Source organism: Neofelis nebulosa, chromosome 12 (genome assembly GCF_028018385.1).
Source record: "Neofelis nebulosa isolate mNeoNeb1 chromosome 12, mNeoNeb1.pri, whole genome shotgun sequence".
Classification (NCBI taxonomy): Eukaryota; Metazoa; Chordata; class Mammalia; order Carnivora; family Felidae; genus Neofelis; species Neofelis nebulosa.
The window spans coordinates 32,174,326-32,198,099 of NC_080793.1; the positions used below are offsets into that span (position 1 = coordinate 32,174,326).

Below are 23,774 nucleotides of genomic sequence, written 5' to 3' on the forward strand. Positions count from 1 at the left end.
TATTCTGTACAATACCAGGCATCAAGAGGGCACTCTACTACCTGTCAATGATGATGATGATTACACAGCTGCCTTCCTGAACCCAAAATGGAAATTCAGCAAAATAGATGAGCCATTACTAAGGCCCTCAAAAACCAATTCTCCAAACAGAAATATTTTACACAAAGAAGCACTCAGAAAAGTGGCTCAAAACAAAAATATTTTGCTCTGGTTGCAAATGTGCCCATCACACAATTCTCTAAATATAAAACTTCTCTCAGAAAAACAAAGAAAGAGGGGCGCCTGGGTGGCGCAGTCGGTTAAGCGTCCGACTTCAGCCAGGTCACGATCTCACGGTCCGTGAGTTCGAGCCCCGCGTCAGGCTCTGGGCTGATGGCTCAGAGCCTGGAGCCTGTTTCCGATTCTGTGTCTCCCTCTCTCTCTGTCCCTCCCCCGTTCATGCTCTGTGTCTCTCTGTCCCAAAAATAAATAAACGTTGGAAAAAAAAAAATTAAAAAAAAAAAAAAGAAAAAGAAAAAGAAAGAAACAAAAAGTCTGTCTCAATTTTCATTAAGATCTCAAAGCTGGGAAACCACAAACACTAGAGAAAGGAACCCTACTCACTCTGAACCTGAGCAGCCAAAATCCCCAACTTTTGGCAGCGCTAACTAGGTTCAGGTTACAGTTCAAAATGGACCCCTTAGAGGGCACCTGGGTAGCTCAGTTGGTTGAGCATCCAACTTCAGCTCAGGTCATGATCTCACAGCTCGTGGGCTTCCCGTCAGGCTCTGTGCTGACAGCTCAGAGCCTGGAGCCTGCTTCAGATTCTGTGTCTCCCCCTCTCTCTGCCCCTCCCCTGCTCATGCTCTCTCTCTCTCTGTCTCTCAAAAATAAATAAATGTAAAAAAAAAATTTTTTTTTTTTAATTTTTTTTTCCAACGTTTTTTATTTTATTTTTGGGAGAGAGAGAGACAGAGCATGAACGGGGGAGGGGCAGAGAGAGAGGGAGACAGAGAATCGGAAACAGGCTCCAGGCTCTGAGCCATCAGCTGAGAGCCTGACGCGGGGCTCGAACCCACGGACTGAGAGATCGTGACCTGGCTGAAGTCGGACACTTAACCGACTGCGCCACCCAGGCGCCCCAAAAAAAAAATTTTTTAATTAAAAAATGGACCCCCTTAGCCCTCCAGAATGATAGGACTTTTCTACCACCACTCCATTAAACAGAAGGGAATCTTATAAGATAGCTAACACCAATGGAGAGCCAAAAGTGAACAAACCTTGCAAGATGTTACAATAGAATTCAGGGCTTCTCAACCTCAGCACTACTGACATCTTGGGGAAGATAATTCTTTGATGCATGGGGCTATCCTGTTCACTGGAGGATGTTTAGCAACATTTCTGCCCTCTACCCACTAGATACCAGCAGGACTATCCCAGCTGTAACAACCAAAAATGTCTTCAGACATTATCAAATGTCCACTGGGAAGAAAATTACCATCCACTGAGAACCACTATCAAAGATGACCAAAGCCTTGATTAAAGGCTTTATGTTTCATTCTCTTCACTATAAAGAAAATTAAGTCAAATAAGCAGCAATCTCCAAGACCTCTGCACATTACCATGGGTATTTTTTTTATATTAAATATATTGTCAAATTGGTTTCCATACAACATTCAGTGCTCATCCCAACAAGTGCCCTCCTCAGTGCCCATCACCCACTTTCCGCTCTCCCCCACTCCCACCAATCCTCAGTTTGTTCCCAGTACTTAACAGTCTCTTATGGTATGCCTCCCTCCCTCTCTGTAACTTTTTTTCCCCTTCCCGTCCCCCCATAGTCTTCTGTTATGTTTCTCAGGATCTACATATGAGTGAAAACATATGGTTATCTGTCTTTCTCTGCCTGACTTATTTCACTTAGCTTAATACCCTCCAGTTTCATCCACACTGCTGCAAATGGCCAGATTTCATTCTTTCTCATTGACCATGGCTATTTTTCATTTCAATAGAGGGACCTAAATATATTGCCTCCAGGGACACCGGGTGGCTCAGTCAGTTTAGCGTCCAACTTTGGCTCAGATCATGATATCATGATTCGTGGATTCAAGCCCCGCATCCAGCTCTATGCTGTCAATGCAAAGCCCGCTTCAGATCCTCTTATCCCACTCTCCCTTGGCCCCTCCCCTGCTGCATACACTCTCTCAAAAATAAATAAAACATTAATAAAATTAAAATTTAAAAAGTGACAAATGTATGTATATTTTTAGGTTCACATAAAATGCTACACACATTTATAAATCATTTTTGTGACTCCCATCTTAAATGACTTTCTTTTTTTTTTTTTTAACTTTGATTTATTATTGAGAGACAGAGCATGAGCATGAGCATGAGCATGAGCATGGGAGGGGCAGAGAGAGAGGGAGACACAGAATCTGAAGCAGGCTCCAGGCTCTGAGCTGTCAGCACACAGCCCAACGCAGGGCTCAAACCCAGGAACTGTGAGATCATGACCTGAGCTGAAGTCGGACACTTAACCAACTGGGCCACCCAGGCGCCCCTTAAATGACTTTCTTGATTAACCAACTAACTTACAAGAATCTTAAGGCACCAGGACAAGAGGATTCCTACTATGTATAAAAATGTCCTGCCCTTAGCCATCCCACTGTGTCCTGTCTTGCTTCTTTTCTCTGAGCATTCTCATCTCACTTACACCACTTCAAGTCTTCAAACCTGCTTTTCCCCAACCTTATTGAAGCCATCTCACCTGTCACTGCCAGTCCTCAGAGCACTGCAGGGGGAACGTCCTATAATGAATGCAAAGTATTCATCAACATGTGGGAATCTTTAGTTCATCTCCAGTTAATTTCTTATTGACTCCCTACAGGACATGTTGAAACTCTTTACCTTGTTCTTCTTAAGAATAACCTCATTTCAAGGGGTTTATACACATGTCTATATGTTAACAGTGTTCGAGAAAACCTTCCCCCCCCCCCCTTTTTTTTTTTTAGAAAAACACACCAATCCAATCTGACTAGACATCCTGCTGGATGGTTTCACTCCCAAAACAAGGCAGGCATGTTCCTGACCCTGTATCCAACTGTTGATGAGAAAGTCTCTGACAAAGTCCACAATATCCACACTGAAAACAGCAGAAATATCTGTAATATTTAAATATTTAAAACACCCTGCACCAGGAAGTGGTGTGGTACAGCCATGGAATATTATAGAGCTATTTAAAAGGCTGCATATATTATGTGGCACTATGGAAATATGCTTATAAATGTCAAGTGAAAAAGCAGAAGACAACACATGGACCATAATTGTGTAAAAAACACATATAGGAAAACCCAGCCAGAAAAAAACAAAATGGTAAAGGTACTGTCTTTATACCAGTTGAGCAATAGATTATTTTCCCTTCTTTTCAAGTTTCTATATTGGTTATACTTAATAGGGGAAAAAACTCAATGTGATTCCAAACACAGCCCCAAAGAGAGGTTGCCTATATAATGGACAAAGCACTAGTTTGTATGTCAACAAGGGCCAGGTTCACATGCTAGCTCTTCACCTCTTAGAATAATAACACCTTCTCTTTCCTAGATATTATAATGATTAGATATGTACTAAAAGCAACAATGCCTAGAACAAGTAGGTAAACAACAAAAAATGTTCTGTCTTTCTTTTTCCAGACCAATCTAAGGAATACCTTTAATGACACAAATCACTGAAAATACATTTCAGGGTAAAAATCAAAGAGTAAGTTTAGTAAATGATGGCTTTTGTCCAAGCAAATAAGATGAATTAGGAATTAAACTCTCTTCAACTTGTTTATTAAATTAACCATATTATATTAGTTATCCCCTATGATAAAGATATAAGAGGGAAAATAAACTTAGTATTTCATGATACAAATCCAAAAGTAGTTTACATTAATATTAAAAAGCACTAACAGTAGAGATGACTAAAACTTCTCTAAGCTATATTTAACAAAAAAAATTTTACATATGCCACCCAATTAATTGACTCTGATATTTTTCATCCCGTTCTACACACTACTGCCAAACTACCCTTTGTTAAGCACCACTTTGAAAGTGTCAATCCTCCACCCAACACCTAAAATCATTCCCTGCTGCCTCAATTCTAAATGCCTCTGCTTCTGGCAATGATGGGAAGGACTGTCTATTGCAGGATCAGAAAGAACAAAAAAATCCAGATCTCAAGCTGGGTATTAGATACTCAGGGTCTTCCCAGCCCTACCCAGTACTAACCACAGATCCCAAACTGCAATACTCTCTCCTATTTCTTTTTCTGACTAGCTTGGCAAACTTGTGTGAGTTTTCCCTCTTGTGGATCTAAAAACTATTACATTGTAGTTATTAAAAAGAATGATGAAGAATCTCCCTATTTCCTGACATAACACAGTAAATTTTTCTTAAAGGCAGACTTTTTTAAATGTATGTCACAAACTAATTTATAATGCCTATATACAAAAATCTGAAAGGTATATACATGTAAATACAAGCCACAGTTATCACTTGGTGGAATTTGAACTTTCTTCTTTATTCTGTATTTTTCTGAATTGTCTGAGTTTCAGAATGAACTTGTATTACTTTTTAAATCAGCCAAAAGAGGGGCATCTGGGTGGCTCGGTTGGTTAAGCGTCCCGCTCTTGACCTCGGCTCAGGTCATGATCTCACTGTTGGTGAGTTTGAGCCTCACATCAGGCTCTGCGCTGACAGCATGGAGCGACAGCGTGGAGCCTGCTTAGGATTCTCTGTCTCCTTTCTCTCTGTCCCTCCCCCACTCGTACTCATGTGTGCTTGAGCGCTCACTCTCTCTCTCTCAAAATAAACTTTAAAAAAATTAATCAGATAAAACAAATATGTGCATGTAAGACTCTTGAAAAATTATGTTAAGTGAACAAAGCCAGGCACATAGGGCCACATGTTGTATGATTCCATTTATATGAGATGTCCAGGATAAGTAAATCCATACAGACACGAAGTCTCTACATGGTTGCAGAGGATGGGGGCAGAGAGGTGTTGGGGTTGACTGTTAATAGGCATGGAAATTCTTTTTGGGGTGATGGAAATGTTCTATAATTACAGAGTAGATAGTAGTGATGGTTACACAACATATTAAATATGTTGAAAACCACTGAATTGGGGCACCTGGGTGGCTCAGTCAGTTAAGCCTCCGACTTCGGCTCAGGTCATGATCCCACGGTTCATGGGTTCAAGCCCCATGTCAGGCTCTGTGCTGACAGCATGGAACCTGGAGCCTGCTTCGGATTCTGTGTCTCCCTCTTTCTCCACCTCTCCCTCATTCACAATCTGTCTCTCTCAAAAAAAAAAAAAAAAAAAAAAAAACCACTGAATTGTATACTTCAAAACAGTAAACTTTAAGTTATATGAATTATGTTTCAATAAAAAACAAAAATAATTTTTATAATCAGATAAAACAATCTTATTAAACTGTGAAAAAAAATGAAACAAACAGAAATGAACAGGGATTATAATTTGATGTTTAAGAAACGGACCCTAGGACCCACCGCCAAGATCAGTACCCTGGCTCTACACTTATCAGCTCTGTAACCTTAGTAATTTACCACTCTCTATTCTCTCATCTGTAAAATGGGGATAATAAAAGTACCTATCTCATAATGTTGGCAAAGAATTAAATACAGATACGGAAAGCACCCAAAGCAGTGCATGACACATCATAAGTGCTATACTGTTAGCTTTTTTTTGTTTGTTTTTTAATTTTTTACACCATTTCTGGAGAAGGTATGGAAAATGAGCGCTCAAACCAACTATAAGAGTGTAAATTGGGGGCACCTGGGTGGCTCAACTGGTTGAGCGTCCGACTTTGGCTCAGGTCATGATCTCATGGTTCATGGGTTCGAGGCCCGCGTGGGGCTCTGTGCTGACAGCTCAGACCCTGGAGCCTGCTACAGATTCTGTGTCTCCCTCTCTCTCTCCCTACCCTGCTTGTGTGCGCGCACGCTCTCTCTCTCTCTCTCTCTCTCTCTCTCTCAAAGGTAAACATTAAAAAAAAAATTTTTTTTAAGTGTGAATTGGTAGAACCTCTCACAGAATAATGCGGCAATAAACAATGAAGTTTTAATAATCTTTACCCTTTAACTAAACAATTCTATTTCTAGGAAATTATAACAGGGATAGAAGAAAAACATACAAAAATGAATGCATAGGTGATTGTTAACAGCAGCATTTTTTATAACAGCAAAGTAGAAAACCGCCTAAGCATCCATCTGTTGGAAATTAGTTAAATAAACTATTAATGAAATACTACGTGGCCATTAAGGTAGATACTAGAAACATATACACTGATATCCAAAGACCAAGATCCACTGTGAAGTGAAGAAAAGCAGGTTGTAAAACTATACAGAGCTATAATCCAATTTAGATTTTACAACATGTACATGTTTACATATGTATTTTAAGATTTTTGTAGGTACAATTAACACATTTCCTCCATCAAAGTTTTTTTATCAATAAATATCAATAAATAAATCTAAACACAACAATATCCCCCTCTGGCTCAATTTTCAACCACTATTCCTTAGTGTCTACAACAGTAAGTGGAATAGGCAGTAGCCAGAATCCAGGGAAGTCACCCACAAAGACAAAAATCTATAAAACAAGCTAAAAGTTGGTACTGGGGAATCTGACATTATTTTAAAAGTGCATTTAAAAAAGATTTCACAAAACTCTGCTGCATTAAGAAGAGCTCCAGACTTGGAGTTCCAATTATTTGATAAAATAACTATATGATATTGGCCAAGCACTAAATAAATCTCTCTCACAAATCTCGGTTCCCTTAAGTAAAAATGGGTATTAACAATCCCTCATTGAATTGCAAAGAGTAAATGAGATCTTTACAAAAGAGAACTGGAAACTATACAGGATACTTTTCCTCTTTAGGTGAAACAACCAAAACCAAAACTTTTTTTTTTAAACATTTTTTTAGCTTTTATTTTAGAGAAAGGCAGGGGGGTGGGGGGTGGGGGGGGGGGGAAGGGGCAGAGGGAAAGAATCTTAAGCAGGCTCCGTGCTCAGCATCACCCTGGGATCACGACCTGAGTCAAAATCACGAGTCAGATGCTCAACAGACTGAGATACCCAAGCGCTGAACCAAAACTTTAAAACGACACAATCACAACCTTAAAATTCAAAAAACTGTTGTAAAATAGTGAAGAATTAAAAACACACACACACAGGGGTACGTGGGAGGCTCAGTCGGTTAAGTGTCCAACTTCGGCTCAAATCATGATCTCACGAGTTCATGAGTTTGAGCCCTGCATTGGGTGGTCAGCACAGAGCCCGCTTTGGATCCTCTGTCCCCCTATCCCTGCACTCTCTCTCTCAAAAGTAAATTAAAAATAAAAATATTTTTTTAAAAGAAATGATAACAATTTAAAAAATAAATAATTTACAAAATTAAAAAACACACACACACAACTAGGTCTAATTGTAATTAGGAAATGCTTATGATCTGAACTTGAAGAAGGGAACAATAATGGTAAACATACAGCACCACCTAAAAAAATCCCTTAAACCACTTCAAAGAGAAAAAGTATGAAAAACCAAACACAGGACACTAAACACAGACTAAAGTGTCTTGTGAACAATGGGGAATCTAAACGTATCATTTAGGCTATAAACCGAACTGATAAAGAAATATCAGCAGTTTAGACATGGGTAGATATCTATTTAGATAATACTTGCAAAGCAGTATTAGATGAAAGCTGACCATGCAAAATAAACTGAACTTAAAAATTCGAAAAAGTGATCCGACCTGTGAACAAGATCTCCAGGTTAACATAAAAATGGCAAAGCAAATAGGGGAAATCGAGAGAAAAGTTCAAATTTTTTCTGGTATAAAATGAAACAATTTCAGTATAAACATTAAAATATTATACAGGAGAATGGCAATCATCACAGATTTCTTCTTTATATCTTTCCGTATTCCTCGTGTGTTTAACATCCAATAAATGCTGCCTTTGTAACAACAACAGCAACAAAAAAGATGGGTTTTTCTTTCTTTTTAACCATGGAAAAGAAAACTCAGAATATCTGCACAAAAATAAGAGAAATGGAGCTATGGTTGAAAACATAATACCTGTCAAAGTTTCTGAAGGCAGAAGAATGTATTAAGAACTTCAGAACCTGAAATGACTTTTCAAAAAATGATGAAACAGCTGAGCCATGAAAAATACATGACACCTGTAAAAAAGAAATATATTCAAATAGTAACAAAGGATTAACAGTAAAGCATCTAATAAACTAAAAGCAAATACTGAGGGAATTTTAAGATTCAAACAGAATTTCAAAGTGCATGAGAAGAGAATGTATGCCAACTCCTAAATGCCTCATTTATCCCATGAGAGAAGCTAATAATGGAACTAATTGTAGGAATAACGAAAATAGCTCTGTTAAAACAATGTTTCCAACAAGGAAAAAAAGGGGGAGGAGGGGGAGGAAGAGGATAAATGGGTTGACATTATCTCCCAATCCAGCTTAAAAGAAACTGAGAATTTAAAATTCCATTAAAGAAACTACATATACAGGGGAAATGAGGGATTAAAGAAATGAACTAAAAAGAAAATGGTAGGGTATAATAAAAAAAGACAGTAACAAGTATTGAGCAGGATATGGAGAAACTGGAACCCTCACACATTGCTGGAGAAAATGTAAAACGGCACAGCCACTATGGAAAACAATTTGTCAGGTCCTCAAATGTTCAACATAGGGTTTACCAAATGACCCAGCAATTCTACTCCTAGTTATAAACCCAAGAGAACTGAAAACATATGTCCACACATAAATCTGTATATGAATGTTCACAGTATTCATAATAGCCAAAAAGAAGGCTATATGATGATGATGGAGGGTAACACAAATATCATAATTACTTCATTTAATTACAACCATTTAAGTGGGTGAATATTTATAAAAACAAATAGTTTAGGGGCACCTCGGTGGTTCAGTTGATTAAGCTTCAGACTCTTGGTTTCAGCTCAGGACATGATCTTAAGGTTTGTGAGTTCCAGCCCGGAGTCGGGCTCTGCACTGATAGCTTGAAGCCTGCATGGATTCTCTGTCTCTCTCTCCCTCTCTCTCAGCCCCTCCCCCACTCACACGTGTTCACGCTCTCTCAAAATAAATAAATAAACTTTAAAAAATAAATAAAGTAAAACCACGATGTCCCTCAAATCCTGTAAGTTTCCCTCTGTCTTCAAGGCAAGTACCAAACCTTCAGCTCAGCCTTCAAGGCCTTCCACTAATGTGGCAATGTGCAACTCATCTCCTGCCTTAATCCCCACACTTCAGTATCTCAAAATATTCCCTTTGCTTCCCCATCTTTTCTATCACCTTTCCCACGGCCTAGAACACCTACCCTTCCCAGATTTCCTCAGTTTCTGTGTTATTCAGTTATTAATTCATTCTACAAGTAAATATATAAGGGGCCCTTAACTAGGTACAGTCAATATAGCAGTGAACAAAACAAAGAAAAACCCCTGCCCTCATGGAGCTACACAGAGCAGATAATAACATGTATAGTTAAGTCACACAGGAAAGGGTGCTTTGGCACAAGAAAAAAACATTAAGAAAGATTAAGGTGGGAAAGGGGCAGAGGGGATGGAAGGTGGAAAAAGATTCAATTTTAACGCATCATTTTGAAAGTGACATTAAACACCTGAAGGAGCTGAGGGGATAAATAATTGGGACAAGAAATTTCCAAGCGAAGAATATCAACAGCAAAGGCCTCAGGCAAAAGTGTGCCTAGTGTTTCAAGCTGACATTCTACTCGGCTTAGGACTATAGGGCCCAACTGAGTGCCATTTACTTGGGAAGACTGTTTTTTGATTCCTTCAAATCAGAATTATTCATGCCCTCAACACTGTACTACTACCTTTCTTAGAACACTTGTACAGTGAAAACTCCTTTCAAACATATATGAGTGGTTGCTGATCAATTAATCAAAAGTCTTGTAAAGGAGAAAATCATTTAAAAATAAGACATACTTTAACTGTTAAAAATTAAACATTTTAACTGTTTTTAACTTCACACATATAAACATATATTCATTTTCCTATGTAGCACCAAAATCTTTGGGTCTACAAAATGCTGTTCCCTCCTTTCTTGGATAAGCCACACCCATAATCTACTATCTACAATGTCCACTTTCCCTTCCTTTAAAGTAAAAGGGAGACTTAAAAATACCTGCAAAATTTTGTAGGAGCAGAATCCTTCCAGAGATTTGTAAGATTTCCCCAATCTGTTTCAGTTGTCTTGACCACAGTCAAATTCACTGAAAGGCAATTCTCTCAGCCTCTCACCTTTATCAACTCTTTCTGAAGTATTTCATAAAAAACAACATTTTACATTTATATTGCACAAATCTGAGCGATTTTTATTAATTTATACTCAAAGGACCACTGGTATAAATAAATTTGAAAACAAACACAACTGACTCTTTCTTGGTAAGCAAAGAAATAAATGATACATGGGTAAACTAGAGTTAATCTACCAGCCTGAGCATCTGTGTGTTGTGGGAATTGATTAGAATGGTTTACTAAGGGAATGTGTAATCCAGAAAGTTAAAATCAAGACCGGCAAAGTATCTGAATAGACATTTCTCCAAACAAGATATATAAATAGCCAATAAGTACATGAAAATGTGCTCAACGTCATTAGTTGTTAGGGAAATGTAAATCAAAACCACGTTGATATACAACTTCACACCCACAAGGTTGACTATAATCAAAAAGACAGTAACAAATGTTGGCCAGGATATGGGGAAACTGGTACATTCACACATTGCTGGTGAAAATGTAAAATGGTACAGCTGCTTTAGAAAACAGGTTGGGAGTTCCTCAAAATGTTAAACATGGAGTTATCAGGTGATTCAGAAATTCTATTTCTAGGTATACACTCACGAGAATTGAAAACATGTCCACACAAAAACTTCTACATGAATGTTCATAGCAGCATTGTCCATAATTGATGAAAAGTGGTAACAGCTCAAGTGTCCCTCAACTGATGAATGGATAAACAAAATGTGGTATGTATCCATACAATGGAATATTACTCAACCATAAAAAGCATTTAAGTTCCGAAAGATAAATATCATATGACTTCACTCATGTGAGGACTTTAAGATACAAAACAGATGAACACATGGGAAGGGAAGCAAAAATAATATAAAAACACAGAAGGGGACAAAGCATAAAAGACTCTTAAGTATAGAGAACAAACAGAGGGTTACTGGAGGGGTTGTCAGGGAGGGAATGGGCTCAATGGGTAAGGGGCATTAAGGAATCTACTCCTGAAATAATTGTTGCACTATATGCTAACTAACTTGGATGTAAATTAAAAAAATAAAATGCTATGAAAGACTCGAAGATTTTGTAAAAAAAAAAGAAAAAAAAAGCATTGAAGTTCTGATACATGCTACAACACGGATGAACCTTGAAAATATTATCCTAAGTGAAAGAAGACAATCACAAAAGGCCATATATTATATAATTCCATTTAAATGCAATGTCCAAAACAGGCAAATCCATAGAGACGGAGTAGATTAGCATTTGTCAGGGGTTGTGGAAAGAAAGGAACATGGAGCAAAGGTTTTCTTTTTGAGGTGATGAATATGTTCTGTCATTAGATAATCATGATGGTTGTACAACTTTGTGAATATATTTAATTGTGAATCTTTTAAAAAATCCCATTGCTGTCAGTGTTCAATAAACAGCTTATTAACTGGGGTAGGAGAGAAAGTCCGGATGTATAAAATAGAAATTTCTTCACATAGATTTATAAGAGGCTAACTAACTACCTCTGTTAGAATATAAAGCCCCTGAAGGTGGGCATGGCCTCTCATTTATTTCCCTTAACATCTAGCATAGTAGAGTACCTTAAGCTGGTATTCAATCAAGTTCAATAAATAAACTATTAAATACCCACATATTACATACCAGAGATCTAGAAGATTCCAAACAGATTGAAAAAACTCACTTTTTGGCTCCAAAATCCTGAATTGCCACTAACAAGGCATGTCTCTTAATATGAAGTTTACACCATCCATTCATAGCATCCTTACCACCATATCACAATCCAGAGGACCTACTTCTAACTTCTGTGACATTTTTTAAATCCAATCCAAATTCTCTACCTTATATCTATCACCAAATGCCACTTATTGGTCTCTCAGTATGTTTTTCCACTCCTTTAACCACGTTCCTTAAGACAAAAATGCTCATATTTAGCCTCATCTGTTCTTCTCAAACACCCTAGAGTCAAAAAGAACCATCATTATCTTCATGTTGCAAATAAGAAAAGAATGCCATGTTTAAGGTCACCTGGTCTCTCAGGTTCAAAATTCATCTTTCTTCACATAAATCATGTATTTCCCAACTTTCTTCTCTTTGGATGAACAGGGAAATTTCTGATTAAGTTAAATTTTCAAAGAATAAGTACAAATAAAAAAATAGAAGACCAAAGCAACAATTATAAAGTCCAGAATGATTGAAGACTCGAGGCATGAGAACAATAAAAAAAGGTGTGTTTAGAACAAGAAGAAATAAACAAAAGGCCCACTGCTTTGGGAAGATGTTGTAATAATCAAGAGATGACAAGGACAAATACAGACCCATTCAGTTTCTTCTTTGCTTTGGTAATCTTCATCAAGGACCAGGATCTTCAAACTGGGAAGGGCAGAACTCTGATAAAAGGAAGCTAACATCTCAGGTAAGTGCAATGAAGAAAGGACAGTAACAGAATATGGAGCTAGTTCAAAAGAATTTGCATCCTGATATAAACAAATTACGACACTGAAAAACTTTTAGATCTGACAAGATGCCAGAAGACCAGAAATGAAAAAAACTCTCAGTTTTCAAAAAAAGAGAAATGCCGATCCAGAAAAACATCAGTGGGTAAACTTGCCATGTATCCCCTTGAAAAAGTCTAGAATGTGTAGGTAAGTTTTTGAACACAATAAAAAGTAAAAAGCCACTATGCGCTCTTTATTAAGGCAGGCTATACAACATTTGCTTTTTGATAGGATCACTAAAATGGGAAAAACAGAGGATGATACATATACATAACTGATTCTAACAAGATGATCTGACAGAATCTTTAAATAATAGGCTAGTGAACAAAATGAGAAAATGTTGAACAGCAGAAGTTCAAAAATCTGTTCAACCCTACCAGGAGCGTGAATAGCCGATTGAACATCTGGTTGATTAATGTATCAACATCAACCCATTTGAAAGGAAGTCTTGAGTGAAAAATCGCAGAGTGGTATCTTTTCCCATGATCTAGACATCTTCTATTAATTTAATAAAGCACAGACCTGGTCTTCAGATGTGCAAGGGCCACGATGCTGAGTGACCCAAAAGACAAACAACCTGACAGAATCAGGCTCCAAAAGGTCAGAGTAGGCTGAAATGATCCAAAATTCAAAATGAAAATTAACAGGGAGTCAAGACCAGCATTTAGATTTTGAAACTCAAATCTATGAGGGACTAAACTTCGGTTTATGTGGGGAAATACCTGGGTAACAAAAGCAACTAGGAAAAAAAACTATGTAAAATCTCAAGATGCATTCATTCATTAATAGATGTAGAAAACCACACTGGATTTCTATACTCCTTAAAAAAATTATCTTTTTCCATATGAATCACTCCCAGATTTTCATCCTAGAAATAGTTATAACAAGAATGTACAAATATCACTTAGTTAATACTCTAGCTTTAGACCCAGAGTCATTCAAATGCATCTTAGCATTAGAAAACATTTCATTTGATAAGCCTAATTTATTGACATATCAATAAATCCTTGAAAGAAGGCTAGATATTAAATCCAAGTCCGTCTTTTAATAGAAGAGGAAATTTTTAAAATTAAGTAAGTTGGCTCCAAATAGCACAGCTGCTTAGCAAGGGTCAGGATCTCCAAATCTGTCTCCTTTTCCTACACTATGTGGGTTTTCAGTCCTCTGCTTCCTTTCTTAAAAGTTGTACTTCGCACTAAAGAGTTAGAAAACATACATACACAAAAACATCCATCAACACACTATTTTGCTAAGGACAAATTAGCTTACCAAGAACAAATAATCACTGCACATTAGCCAGTGAAATATTTTGACATGGTGTGATCACTTACAAGTTTGATAACAAATATTTACTACAAAAAGGCACTCTAATATACAAATGGTTTTTATTCTTAACCATGAATGCGTGATTATTTATTAAACATTATCCCAGGGGCGCCTGGGTGGCGCAGTCGGTTAAGCGTCCGACTTCAGCCAGGTCACGATCTCACGGTCTGTGAGTTCGAGCCCCGCGTCAGGCTCTGGGCTGATGGCTCGGAGCCTGGAGCCTGTTTCCGATTCTGTGTCTCCCTCTCTCTCTGCCCCTCCCCCGTTCATGCTCTGTCTCTCTCTGTCCCAAAAATAAATTAAAAAAAAAAAATGTTAAAAAAAAAAAAAAAAACATTATCCCATATCCCACTTAACATTAGAAGAATAAAGTTAAAGTTATTACACGATGGAAAGGCTTTTAATGGACATGCCATTGTTTACTGTGCTCAAAATCCCATCCCCAACATAAAACACACCATTATGAAAATCACTGAAAGATTTTAGACCCTGAAATCTAAACAGCAAGCCAAAGGTTTTCTTCTTGGAGGGCAGCATCTGTGCTGAGGCCCTCTTACTCCCTCCTCACTCCCCCAGAAACAATGCCCCTTCCATTGCCCAAAGGTACAAAGGTTGTCAGGCAGACAGACCAGTAGATCCCAGGTGGCCTGAAGTCCTTCCTCCTTTCCCCTCCTCCCCCTTCCCCACCCCCACCACTCCTCCTCTTCCGCCCCCGTGGTTTAAAGAAGACAAGTGGAGAATTGAGAATTGATAAAAGGGTAAGTTAGAAAGGCATGGCTGAGGACCACTACCATCTGCTAGGCCAGCTCCAGGAAGACCCACCCACTCCTAAATGAGACCTGGAAGCTTCTCCTTGCCCCAGGGCTCCTCTGGGACCCCTTTTGAAAGGAAGAAGGAACTTTACAGCTCAGATACCTCCTCCCCATTCTTATCCATTAGAGCCCCCAGCAAGCTCTTTGTTTCCAAGAGCTGGGGGGTGGGGGAGGGTCGGGACAGGCGGCCTTGGAGTAGGGGAGAGGTCACTCCCTTGCTCCCGTAGCTGCCAATCTCCAGGCCCTCCAGCAGAACACAAACACTCGCACAGGACCATACTCTCCGAGCCGGTTCCCTCTTTCCACACCACCTTAAAAACCCAGGGTCACACAGAGGCACTTCCTGAGATCTAATTACCTCTCTCAATACCCAAACCCTGCACAGGATGACTCCCTAGCTCCCTCCCTCTGGAAGGATACTAACGGGGTTCAATCCGGGACTCCCATCCTTTCTCCTCAATGCATACCCCAGGGTATACCCCTGAGCCCCACGCAAGACGCATAAAAACATAGGGTCACTTCCTGGGCCCCAGGACTTTTCCCTGCTCACATCCACAGACCCGCCGTCACTCCTAGCCCCCAGAGCCCACCTCTAAACCCAAAGGACATACGCGCGCGCGCGCGCACACACACACACACACACACACAGTCACTTCTACAAACCACGTCCTCTGGGACACCCGTTACCTTTACCCACACGACCACTCCCCAGTGTCCTAAGAACCTCCAAAGCACATGGTCACTCCCCTGGCCCTCAGGCTCGGCACCCCCAGTCCTTCACCGTCTCTGTCTCTGTCTCTGTCTCTGTCTCTCTCTCACACACACACACACACACACACACACACACACACGTTCGCTGCCTCCCCTGTGCCTTCACAACACAGACACGCGCTCCCGCGTGCACACCTACAGTCACACCAGGAACCCCGGCCGGCTTCCCCCGCCTCGCCGGGTCCCGTCCCCACCACCTCAGAGCACGCCGGGCCGGGCCGCTCTCTCCCAGACACTCGACACACATGGTCGCACTCACGGCCACTCCCCATGCCCAACGCCGGGCCCCGAGCCCGCGCCTCACGCTCGCGCCCTGCCCTCCGCCCTCGCTCACCCTCCGGCCACACTCTCCGGGAAGCCCGGGCCCGGGCCTTTCCCAGCGCGGCCGCCGGGACGGGGAGGGCAGCAGCGGCGGCGAGGGAGGGAGGGAGGGAGGGGCCGCAGAGGCGGGCTCCGGCCGCTCCTACCTGAGCAGTTGATGCTCTTGCCTTTGCCGCCGGGACAGTCCCCGCCGCCGCCGCTGCCGCCACCCGGGGGCTGGTTGGACGCGCGGCTCCCGGGCAGAGAGAAGGCGAAGAGCAGAAGCACCGACGTGTAGCAGCAGAAGGCGAGCGGGGGCGCGGCAGGCAGCCGGAGCGGCGCCTCAGCGGCCGCGGCGCCCATGACTGGCGCCCCTGGACGGCGGGAAGCGCAGGGAGCCGCAGGCCCGGGGCATCCAGCCGCGCACCGGGAGCCCCGCCGCTGCCTCGGCGCCTCCTAGCAGCCGCGCCGCTGCGCCTGGGAGCAGCCCCTCAGCATCCCGGCCCCACCCGCAGCGCCCGCCAGGCCCCGGCCCGCCGCGCTCGGGACGGAGTCAGAGGGTCCGGGCGCGTGCGAGGGTCGCGGGCGCGCGAGGGTGCGCGCGAGGGTGCGAGCCCGCGTTGGGGAGACCGAGGCTGGGGGCGTGAACGGGCGCGCGCGCGGCGGGCGGGGGTCGCGGGGCGGAGGCAGACCCAGCCCCTCACTCGCCGCTCGCCTTCCCTTTGTGTCCGCGGCCGTCGCCACCGCGTCACAAAGACCCCGGCCCGCCCGGTGAGGGGCGCGTGACAGAGCCGCGGGCGGGAGGGGTGGCTGCGACCCCGCCCCGCGCACACCCCCAGCGCTCGCGTCGGCAGCTCCGCCCCCGCCCGCGGCCGGCGCCGCCTCCGGGGGAGCTATTGTTCCTGCGGCGGGGCGGGAGCGCCGAGGGCGGGGGTCGTAGGCGCTCCTCCGCCCGGCCGCGGGGAGCTGGCGGGCGCGGGGATGCTCCGTAGGCATTAGCCTGACAGACATTTTTGCCGCCCTTTGCAAGTGGTTTTGAAGCATTTCCTTCGCTCAGCAGCCAGGCTGGGAAAGAAGGGCAGGTGGTCTATTATACATCTATTTTCTAGGTGAACCAACTGAGCCACAGGGAGGTGAAGGTGACTAGTCCAAGGTCACAAACCAAGAAATGGCCAGGACGCGAATTGGAACCCAAGTTCCGACCCCCAACTCTGCAGTTCCTAGAGATGGGCTAAATTTCTAGGCTCCTCACCCCCACCCTTTCCCACAGACACCAACTGAATTTAAAAATCTGTTTTGCCCTCTCCCACCCATAATAGCCAACGTGGAGAGCAGATTTGCCATATGCAAGACCTGGACGAAGCCCTTTACGAGCAGAGCATTCTTTCCAATTCTTTTTTACAGCCCTACAAGGGAGTTTTCATTCTCATCCCCATTCCACAGATGAGGAAGTTGGGACTCAGAGAGGTAAGGTGATCTGACTCCCAATCCAGTGCTCTCCCTATCACATCATGATAGATGAGATTTAGCCTCAGGTAGTAAGATTATGGAGTGAATTGTTCGAAGGTCTCTGACTTTTTTCATAGACTATGCTGCTTCTCCCCTAAGAAGAAATTTCTTAGTCTCACTGAAAAACTGATAAATATGACTCAAAATTTTTAGCATGTGGGACAAGCCACCACAAGCAAAAACACATCAGGGGAAATGTTTTCAATGTGAATAAGAGAAAATGTACTTAATAGAAAGAACATAAATCAAGAAGAAAAAGTTGACACAACAGAAAAACGAGAAGAGAAGCTGACTTGTCTTATTCACATAAAATACAGTAAATATATGAAAAGATATTTAAACCCACTAGTAATGAAAGGCAGATTAAAACCACAAGATTTTTTTCCTGAAGATGATTAACAATAGTTAAAAGAATTGACAAAACCTAGCACTATTAATTTATACATTTGGGGAGGACAATTAGACTATATATCAAAAACCTTTAAAATATGTGTACCCTTTAAACCTAGGAATTCTGTGTATTGGAATTTATCCAAAAGAAATAATTATACATGGGGCATCTGGGTGGCTCAGTAGGTTAAGCACCCCACTCTTGATTTCCACTCAGGTCATGATCTCATGGTTCATGACATCAAGCCCAAGTGGGGCTCTGCAATGACAGTGTGAACCCTGCTTGGAATTCTCTCTCTCCTCTCCCTCTGCCCCTCCCCCACTCGCACACACATGTTCTCTCTCTCAAAATAAACATTTTTTAAAAGAAATAATTGTACAAGCACTCAAAAATGTGCATATGAATGTTCATCAGAGCTTTTTTATAATAGTAAATATAATCTAAATGTCCATCTGGAAAACAAAGTATCCTGCCTCTCTGTACACAGGAGTATTTTGCAGTTTTAACTATGATGATTAACTGACATCATAGTTTACTGACGTGGAAAACAGCAGGCTACTGATGAGTATAATAAAATCCTATATTTCTAAAATATACATGTGTGTGTGCGCATATACATAGGAAAGGAATCAAGAAGAATATACAGCTATATATTAACTGTGACTATCGGGCTTATGAGTGGCCCTTGTCTTTTATATTTTTCTGTTTTGTCTGAATTTTTTTTCAATGAAAATTTTTGTTATAATTTAAAACTCTCTTTTCTTTCAAATTGTATTTTCAACATACTTTTTATATAAATTCATATTGTTAACATTTTGTTAAGACTTGCCTCAAACCTCTGAACTGTTAGCAGTGGCATAGCAATTGTTACAATGAAAATTCAGCTTCTGGCTTCCAGTTCAGGTATGATCCCAGGTTCCTGACTGCTAAGCCACAGCTAGCTAAAGGCTCCTTCTCAGACCATTCCCTCAATAGCTTCTCTGCTAATCTTGACCTCTTCTATGCTTCTTTTTTGCCCTCTGTCTTGGCTCTTTCACCCCCTGTATTCTGCCTTTAATTTTGATTTGAGTGCTAACCATAGCTCAGGCATAAAAACTAAGAGGAGACAACCCTTAAATAAAAGCAAAAACACTGTGGCCATAAATCACAAATTAATTTACATCTGCACCTTCCTCCAAATTAGGTAGGAAAAATTAAGCATAGATTTCTCAAAAGTTGTCAAATTGAAAAAGACTCTACTTCAGAAATAGGATTTCTCTGACCTTAATTATTCAATCTCAGGAAAAAAAGATCTTAGTGGTCATCTAATACAACCGTCACATGCTTTAGTATTGGTGACCCCAAAATGTCAGGTAGCAAAAGAGTATGGGACTCACTACATGAAAACCACCCAGAGAGTTTTAAAAGAAAGTAGATTTCTGAACACCACTCCAGACATGCTGGGAGTCAGGGGGTGGGGGGGGTTATTCAAGTATCCCTTATTTATATTAAAATTCTCTAGAACCTCACATGCACTGCCAATTTGGAAACCCCCGATCTAACCATGATCAGTTACGGCTCCATAACAAACAACCATAAAACCTTAGCAGTGTGCCACAATAAACATTCATTTCTCATAAATCTGGGGGTTGATTAATCTAGACTGGGCTTGGCTGAATGGCTCTGCTTCAAGCTGCAGGTCTAGCTGAACTTGACTCTGATCTTCTCCAATATTATTCTTTTGGGGGTCCCAGCTGAAGGAGCAGCAAGCAGCTACCCGGAGGAACTCTTATGGAGTTGGCAGTGGTGCAGCAGGGGAAGCCCAACTGTGCAAGCTTTTTTCACACCCCTGCTTACACTTGTCTGTTAAAATTCCACTGGCTCAGTCGAGTCTCCTAGCTGAACCCAAAGACAACAAGTAAGGAACTCTACTCTGTGGAGGTGAGTGAGAGGGAGTGAATACGGGGTGAATATTTTTGAAAAATAATCTATCAGAAATCCTGTACTTGAATGTCATTATTTATGCTCTGTCAGAATGTTTTCAGCTCCCAGTAACAGAAAAACCAACCCAAATTAACTTTAAAAAGGATTTATGGGCTCAAATTTGAAAAAAAAAAAAAAAGGCAAAAAGTAGTGCCCTCTCCTATGAGTTGGCTTTTGTCCTCAATAAGGCTTCACTCATGGAAAACATCTCATTCCCTCAAGAATTCTTTGTGAGCATCTGCTGTGTGCTAGGCACCACAGTAGCCTTGAGGGGTGAGAGATAATTCTGCCTCACTGTCTCAGGAGGAGGAGGGGAGGACATCTGAAAATTAGCAATTACAACTCAGTGTGATAAACACTAGATTGAAATGGAGCATGAGGGCGGGGGTAGGAGTAAATGGCAAATCCTACTCCACACTCCCAGCCTGGCCAAAATTCGGGCTTTTCTGGACCTCCCGCTGCAGGGTCTAGCTGCATAATGAAGGCCTGATAAATGGTAATGAGACAATTTGGGACTGACAAATTGGCCCTAGTAGGAGAGAGTCACAGCACTTGAGCTCACTCCAGAAACACTGAAATGATTTATGGTACAGCACTGACACAAGCCTGGGGCTGACCTCTGGCCCTCTTCAGAAATTGGACTCCCCTTCCTAGAGAAAGCAACCCTTTTTAAAAAAAAAAAAAGTAGGAGTGCCTGGGTGGCTCAGTCGGTTAAGCATCCGACTTCGGCTCAGGTCATGATCTTGCGGTTTGTGAGTGGTTTGTGAGTTCAAGCCCCGCGTCGGGCTCTGTGCTGACAGCTCAGAGCCTAGAGCCTGCTTCAGATTCTGTGTTTCCTTCTCTCTCTGCCCCTCCCCTGCTCATGCTCTGTCTCTCTCTGTCTCAAAAATAAATAAAACATTTAAAAAAAAATTTTTTTTAAGTAAAGAGTGAAATCATTCATTCATTCATTAAGTCTGTACTGAAGACCTACTTCTCATTCCTGAAAATACAATGGTGAGCACAACAGACCTGGTCCCTGTCTTAATGAAGTTTACAGTCAAATATTAAACAATTATGCAAATAAAAGTGAAATTGCGGAGCACCTGGGTGACTCAATCAGTTAAGCATCCGACTTTCAATTTCAGCTCAGGTTGTGATCTCGCTCTTGGTGAGATCAAGCCTGGCATCAAGCTCTGTGCTGACAGAGCCGATGGAACTGGCTTGGGATTCTCTCTCTCTCTCTCTCTCTCTCTCTCTCTCTCTCTCTCTGCCCCTACCCTGCTCGCTCTCTCTCTTTATGTCTCTCAAGATAAATTAAAAAAACCACATTTTTTTTAACGTTTTTTTATTATTTTTGAGACAGAGAGAGACAGAGCATGAACGGGGGAGGGTCACAGAGAGAGAGAGACACAGAATCTGAAACAGGCTCCAGGCTCCGAGCTGTCAGCACAGAGCCCGACACGGGGCTCGAACCCACGGACCGTGAGATCATGACCTGAGCCGAAGTCGGACGCCCAACCGACTGAGCCACCCAGGCGCCCCCAAAAAAACACTTTTTTAAGTGAAATTGCAACAATGTTGATAAATACTATGAAGTGGAAGTTCAGAGGTTTACAAAAAGGGTGAGTAAAGTTAACCAAGTGAAGAGGGAATGTTCCAGGCAGAGGGAACATCATGAGCAAATGCCTGTGAGTAAAAAGGGTCTGAATGTCAGCCAGTGTAGTAAAGACAGCAAGGTCAGCTTGTTTTAAACCTCATTCATTGATTCAACAAATATTTACTGAGTATCTACTATGATGTAGGCACTGTTCTAGATGCCAAGAAATAGCAGTGAACAAAACAAAGTCCCTGCTTCTTATAAAACGTCTAGTCTAGTGAGGAGACCTCATAACAATAATACCAGTGGGAGAGAATAATTGTTGGATCAGGCCATAACAATAGCAACTATAATTCGCGGAAGACCTACTATATCCCAGGTACTGCCAGCCACTTTGTATTTGTTGTCACTAATCTTCCCACCCACTGTTGGTAGGTATTATTTCCATTTTATAAATGAGGAAATTGAGGTTTATGAGGGTAAGTGACTACTCAAACTACAAAACTAGGAAGTTGGAGTCACCTGACTCTGGTTCCAGAGCCCCGCCACATCACTAAGGTGAGCGAGCTGGTGGAGAAGCATCATCATCTAATACAAAATGGAGCAAAGATTGTCACCACTGAGACTGCAGCCACCAAGGAGTGTGCACAAACAGTCCTGAGCCCCCTGCCAGCATGTCAGGAGACTTTAGTTGGGCTTCTTGTGATCATGCAGGGATTACAGTAATGTGATTACGCTGCTTGTAATTACAACTCCAGTTGAAAGCACTATGATTGTTACCCACATCCCCTTAATGGTCCTCAATTACATAGATGGGCAGAAGCCAAGGAGGCAAGGGTTACAGATATCTGAACAAAAAAGTGCTATGGGAATCCAGAGAAGTAGGCTCACTCCGCCTGGAGAACAGGCTTCACCACTATAATTCTGTCAATTTGAAAGGCTTCTCACCCAAACAGTCTCTATGAGTGGGTAGGGAGACGGAGGCGGCATCTCTGGGTTTCTCCTGCAGGTCTTCTTGTCGTTCAGTTGTGCAGTATTGCCCTGAATACAGAATTAAGATTTTTCCTCATCTTTCAGCAAATGGAAATTTTCAGCTGCAATTCAAAAATTTCTCCCAGGGTTTAACTCATAAAGGATTGTACCAAAGAAATAGCTTCTCTGACAATCACACATAAATGGTAGTAAGAGGTATAGCATCGTAATTAAGAGTGTAAGCTCTGGAACCAAACCATCTAGTTTTGCATCTTAACTCTGCCACTTGCTACCTCTATGACCTTGGGCAAGTTATTGAACTTCTCTATGCCTCAGTTGCATAATCTGTAGCGTGGAAATCAAACTTCTATCTGCCTCACAGTGTTGTTTTAAGAAGAAAATGGGTTTGTATGGGCAAAATGCTTAGATTCATGCTTAGTACATTGTAAGTACTCAATAAATAATTGGCTAGGAGTAGTCGTGGCAAAGTAAGCACATAATAAGTGATAGTTCTTATTAGTGGCAGTAGCCGTTAACTGCATTTATATACTAGGCTAAGAGCTTCATGTGTATTATCTAATATAATGTTTCCAAAAACCTAATGGGGAAGGTGATATTATTATCCTCATTCTGTAGATGAGAAAACTGAGATTTGGAGAGGTTAAATCATTTGCCTGAGGTTACACGGTGAGCGGTCAGCAGGCCTGATGCTGAAATCAAGGTCTGTCTGACTCGAAAGCCTATGGTCTAAAAAAAAAAAACTCAAAAGAGATAAAGTCAGCAGTCAAAACAGTTCATATGAGCTGGCTGGTTGCCGGAGAGACTTGCAGGAGGGCAGCCTCCTGACTGGCGGAGGCAGCCAAACAAGGAGGAGGAAAGTGGTGACAAATAGCCAGGTGGGTCAAAGGGAAGGACACGAGGTTACAGCCAAGAGCCTGGGAACTTGAGAATGGCATCCACTGAGCTAAGAATCATGAAAAAGAGAGAAAGCAAGGAGCTAACTACGTGGAGGAATTAAAGCGAGCCCAGTGGAGTTAAATAACTACATTTTGCCACTATGTGTATTTAAGTATGTCAGCTTGCCTCTGTATGTATACATATGTATGGAACATATGTCATTTGCCTGTGTGTGTACATATGTAATGAGTATATCAGCTTGCCTCTGTACATATGCAAAAGTGCCAAGCATATGCCATTTTACTCTCTGTGTACATATGTAGGGAATGAGTATATATCAGGTTGCCTCTCTGAGAGGGTGTATGTATGCAAATCTAAGTGTAACAGCTGGGCTCTGTGTTTGTACATGCACATGTACATGTGTGTA

General features: G+C 41.7%; 1 protein-coding gene across 2 annotated transcripts in view; it reads right to left on the reverse strand.

Annotated features, from left to right (window-relative positions):
• TMEFF1 (transmembrane protein with EGF like and two follistatin like domains 1) overlaps positions 1–16,550 on the reverse strand; it is an 82,430-nt gene extending 65,880 nt beyond the window's left edge. For both annotated transcript variants that reach the window (XM_058694750.1, XM_058694749.1), the window contains exon 1: positions 16,205–16,550. In XM_058694750.1, coding sequence (XP_058550733.1) covers positions 16,205–16,400 — 196 coding nt within the window. In that variant the 5' untranslated portion in view covers positions 16,401–16,550. The remainder of the gene's footprint in view (positions 1–16,204) is intronic.
• Positions 16,551–23,774: the final 7,224 nt, after the last annotated feature.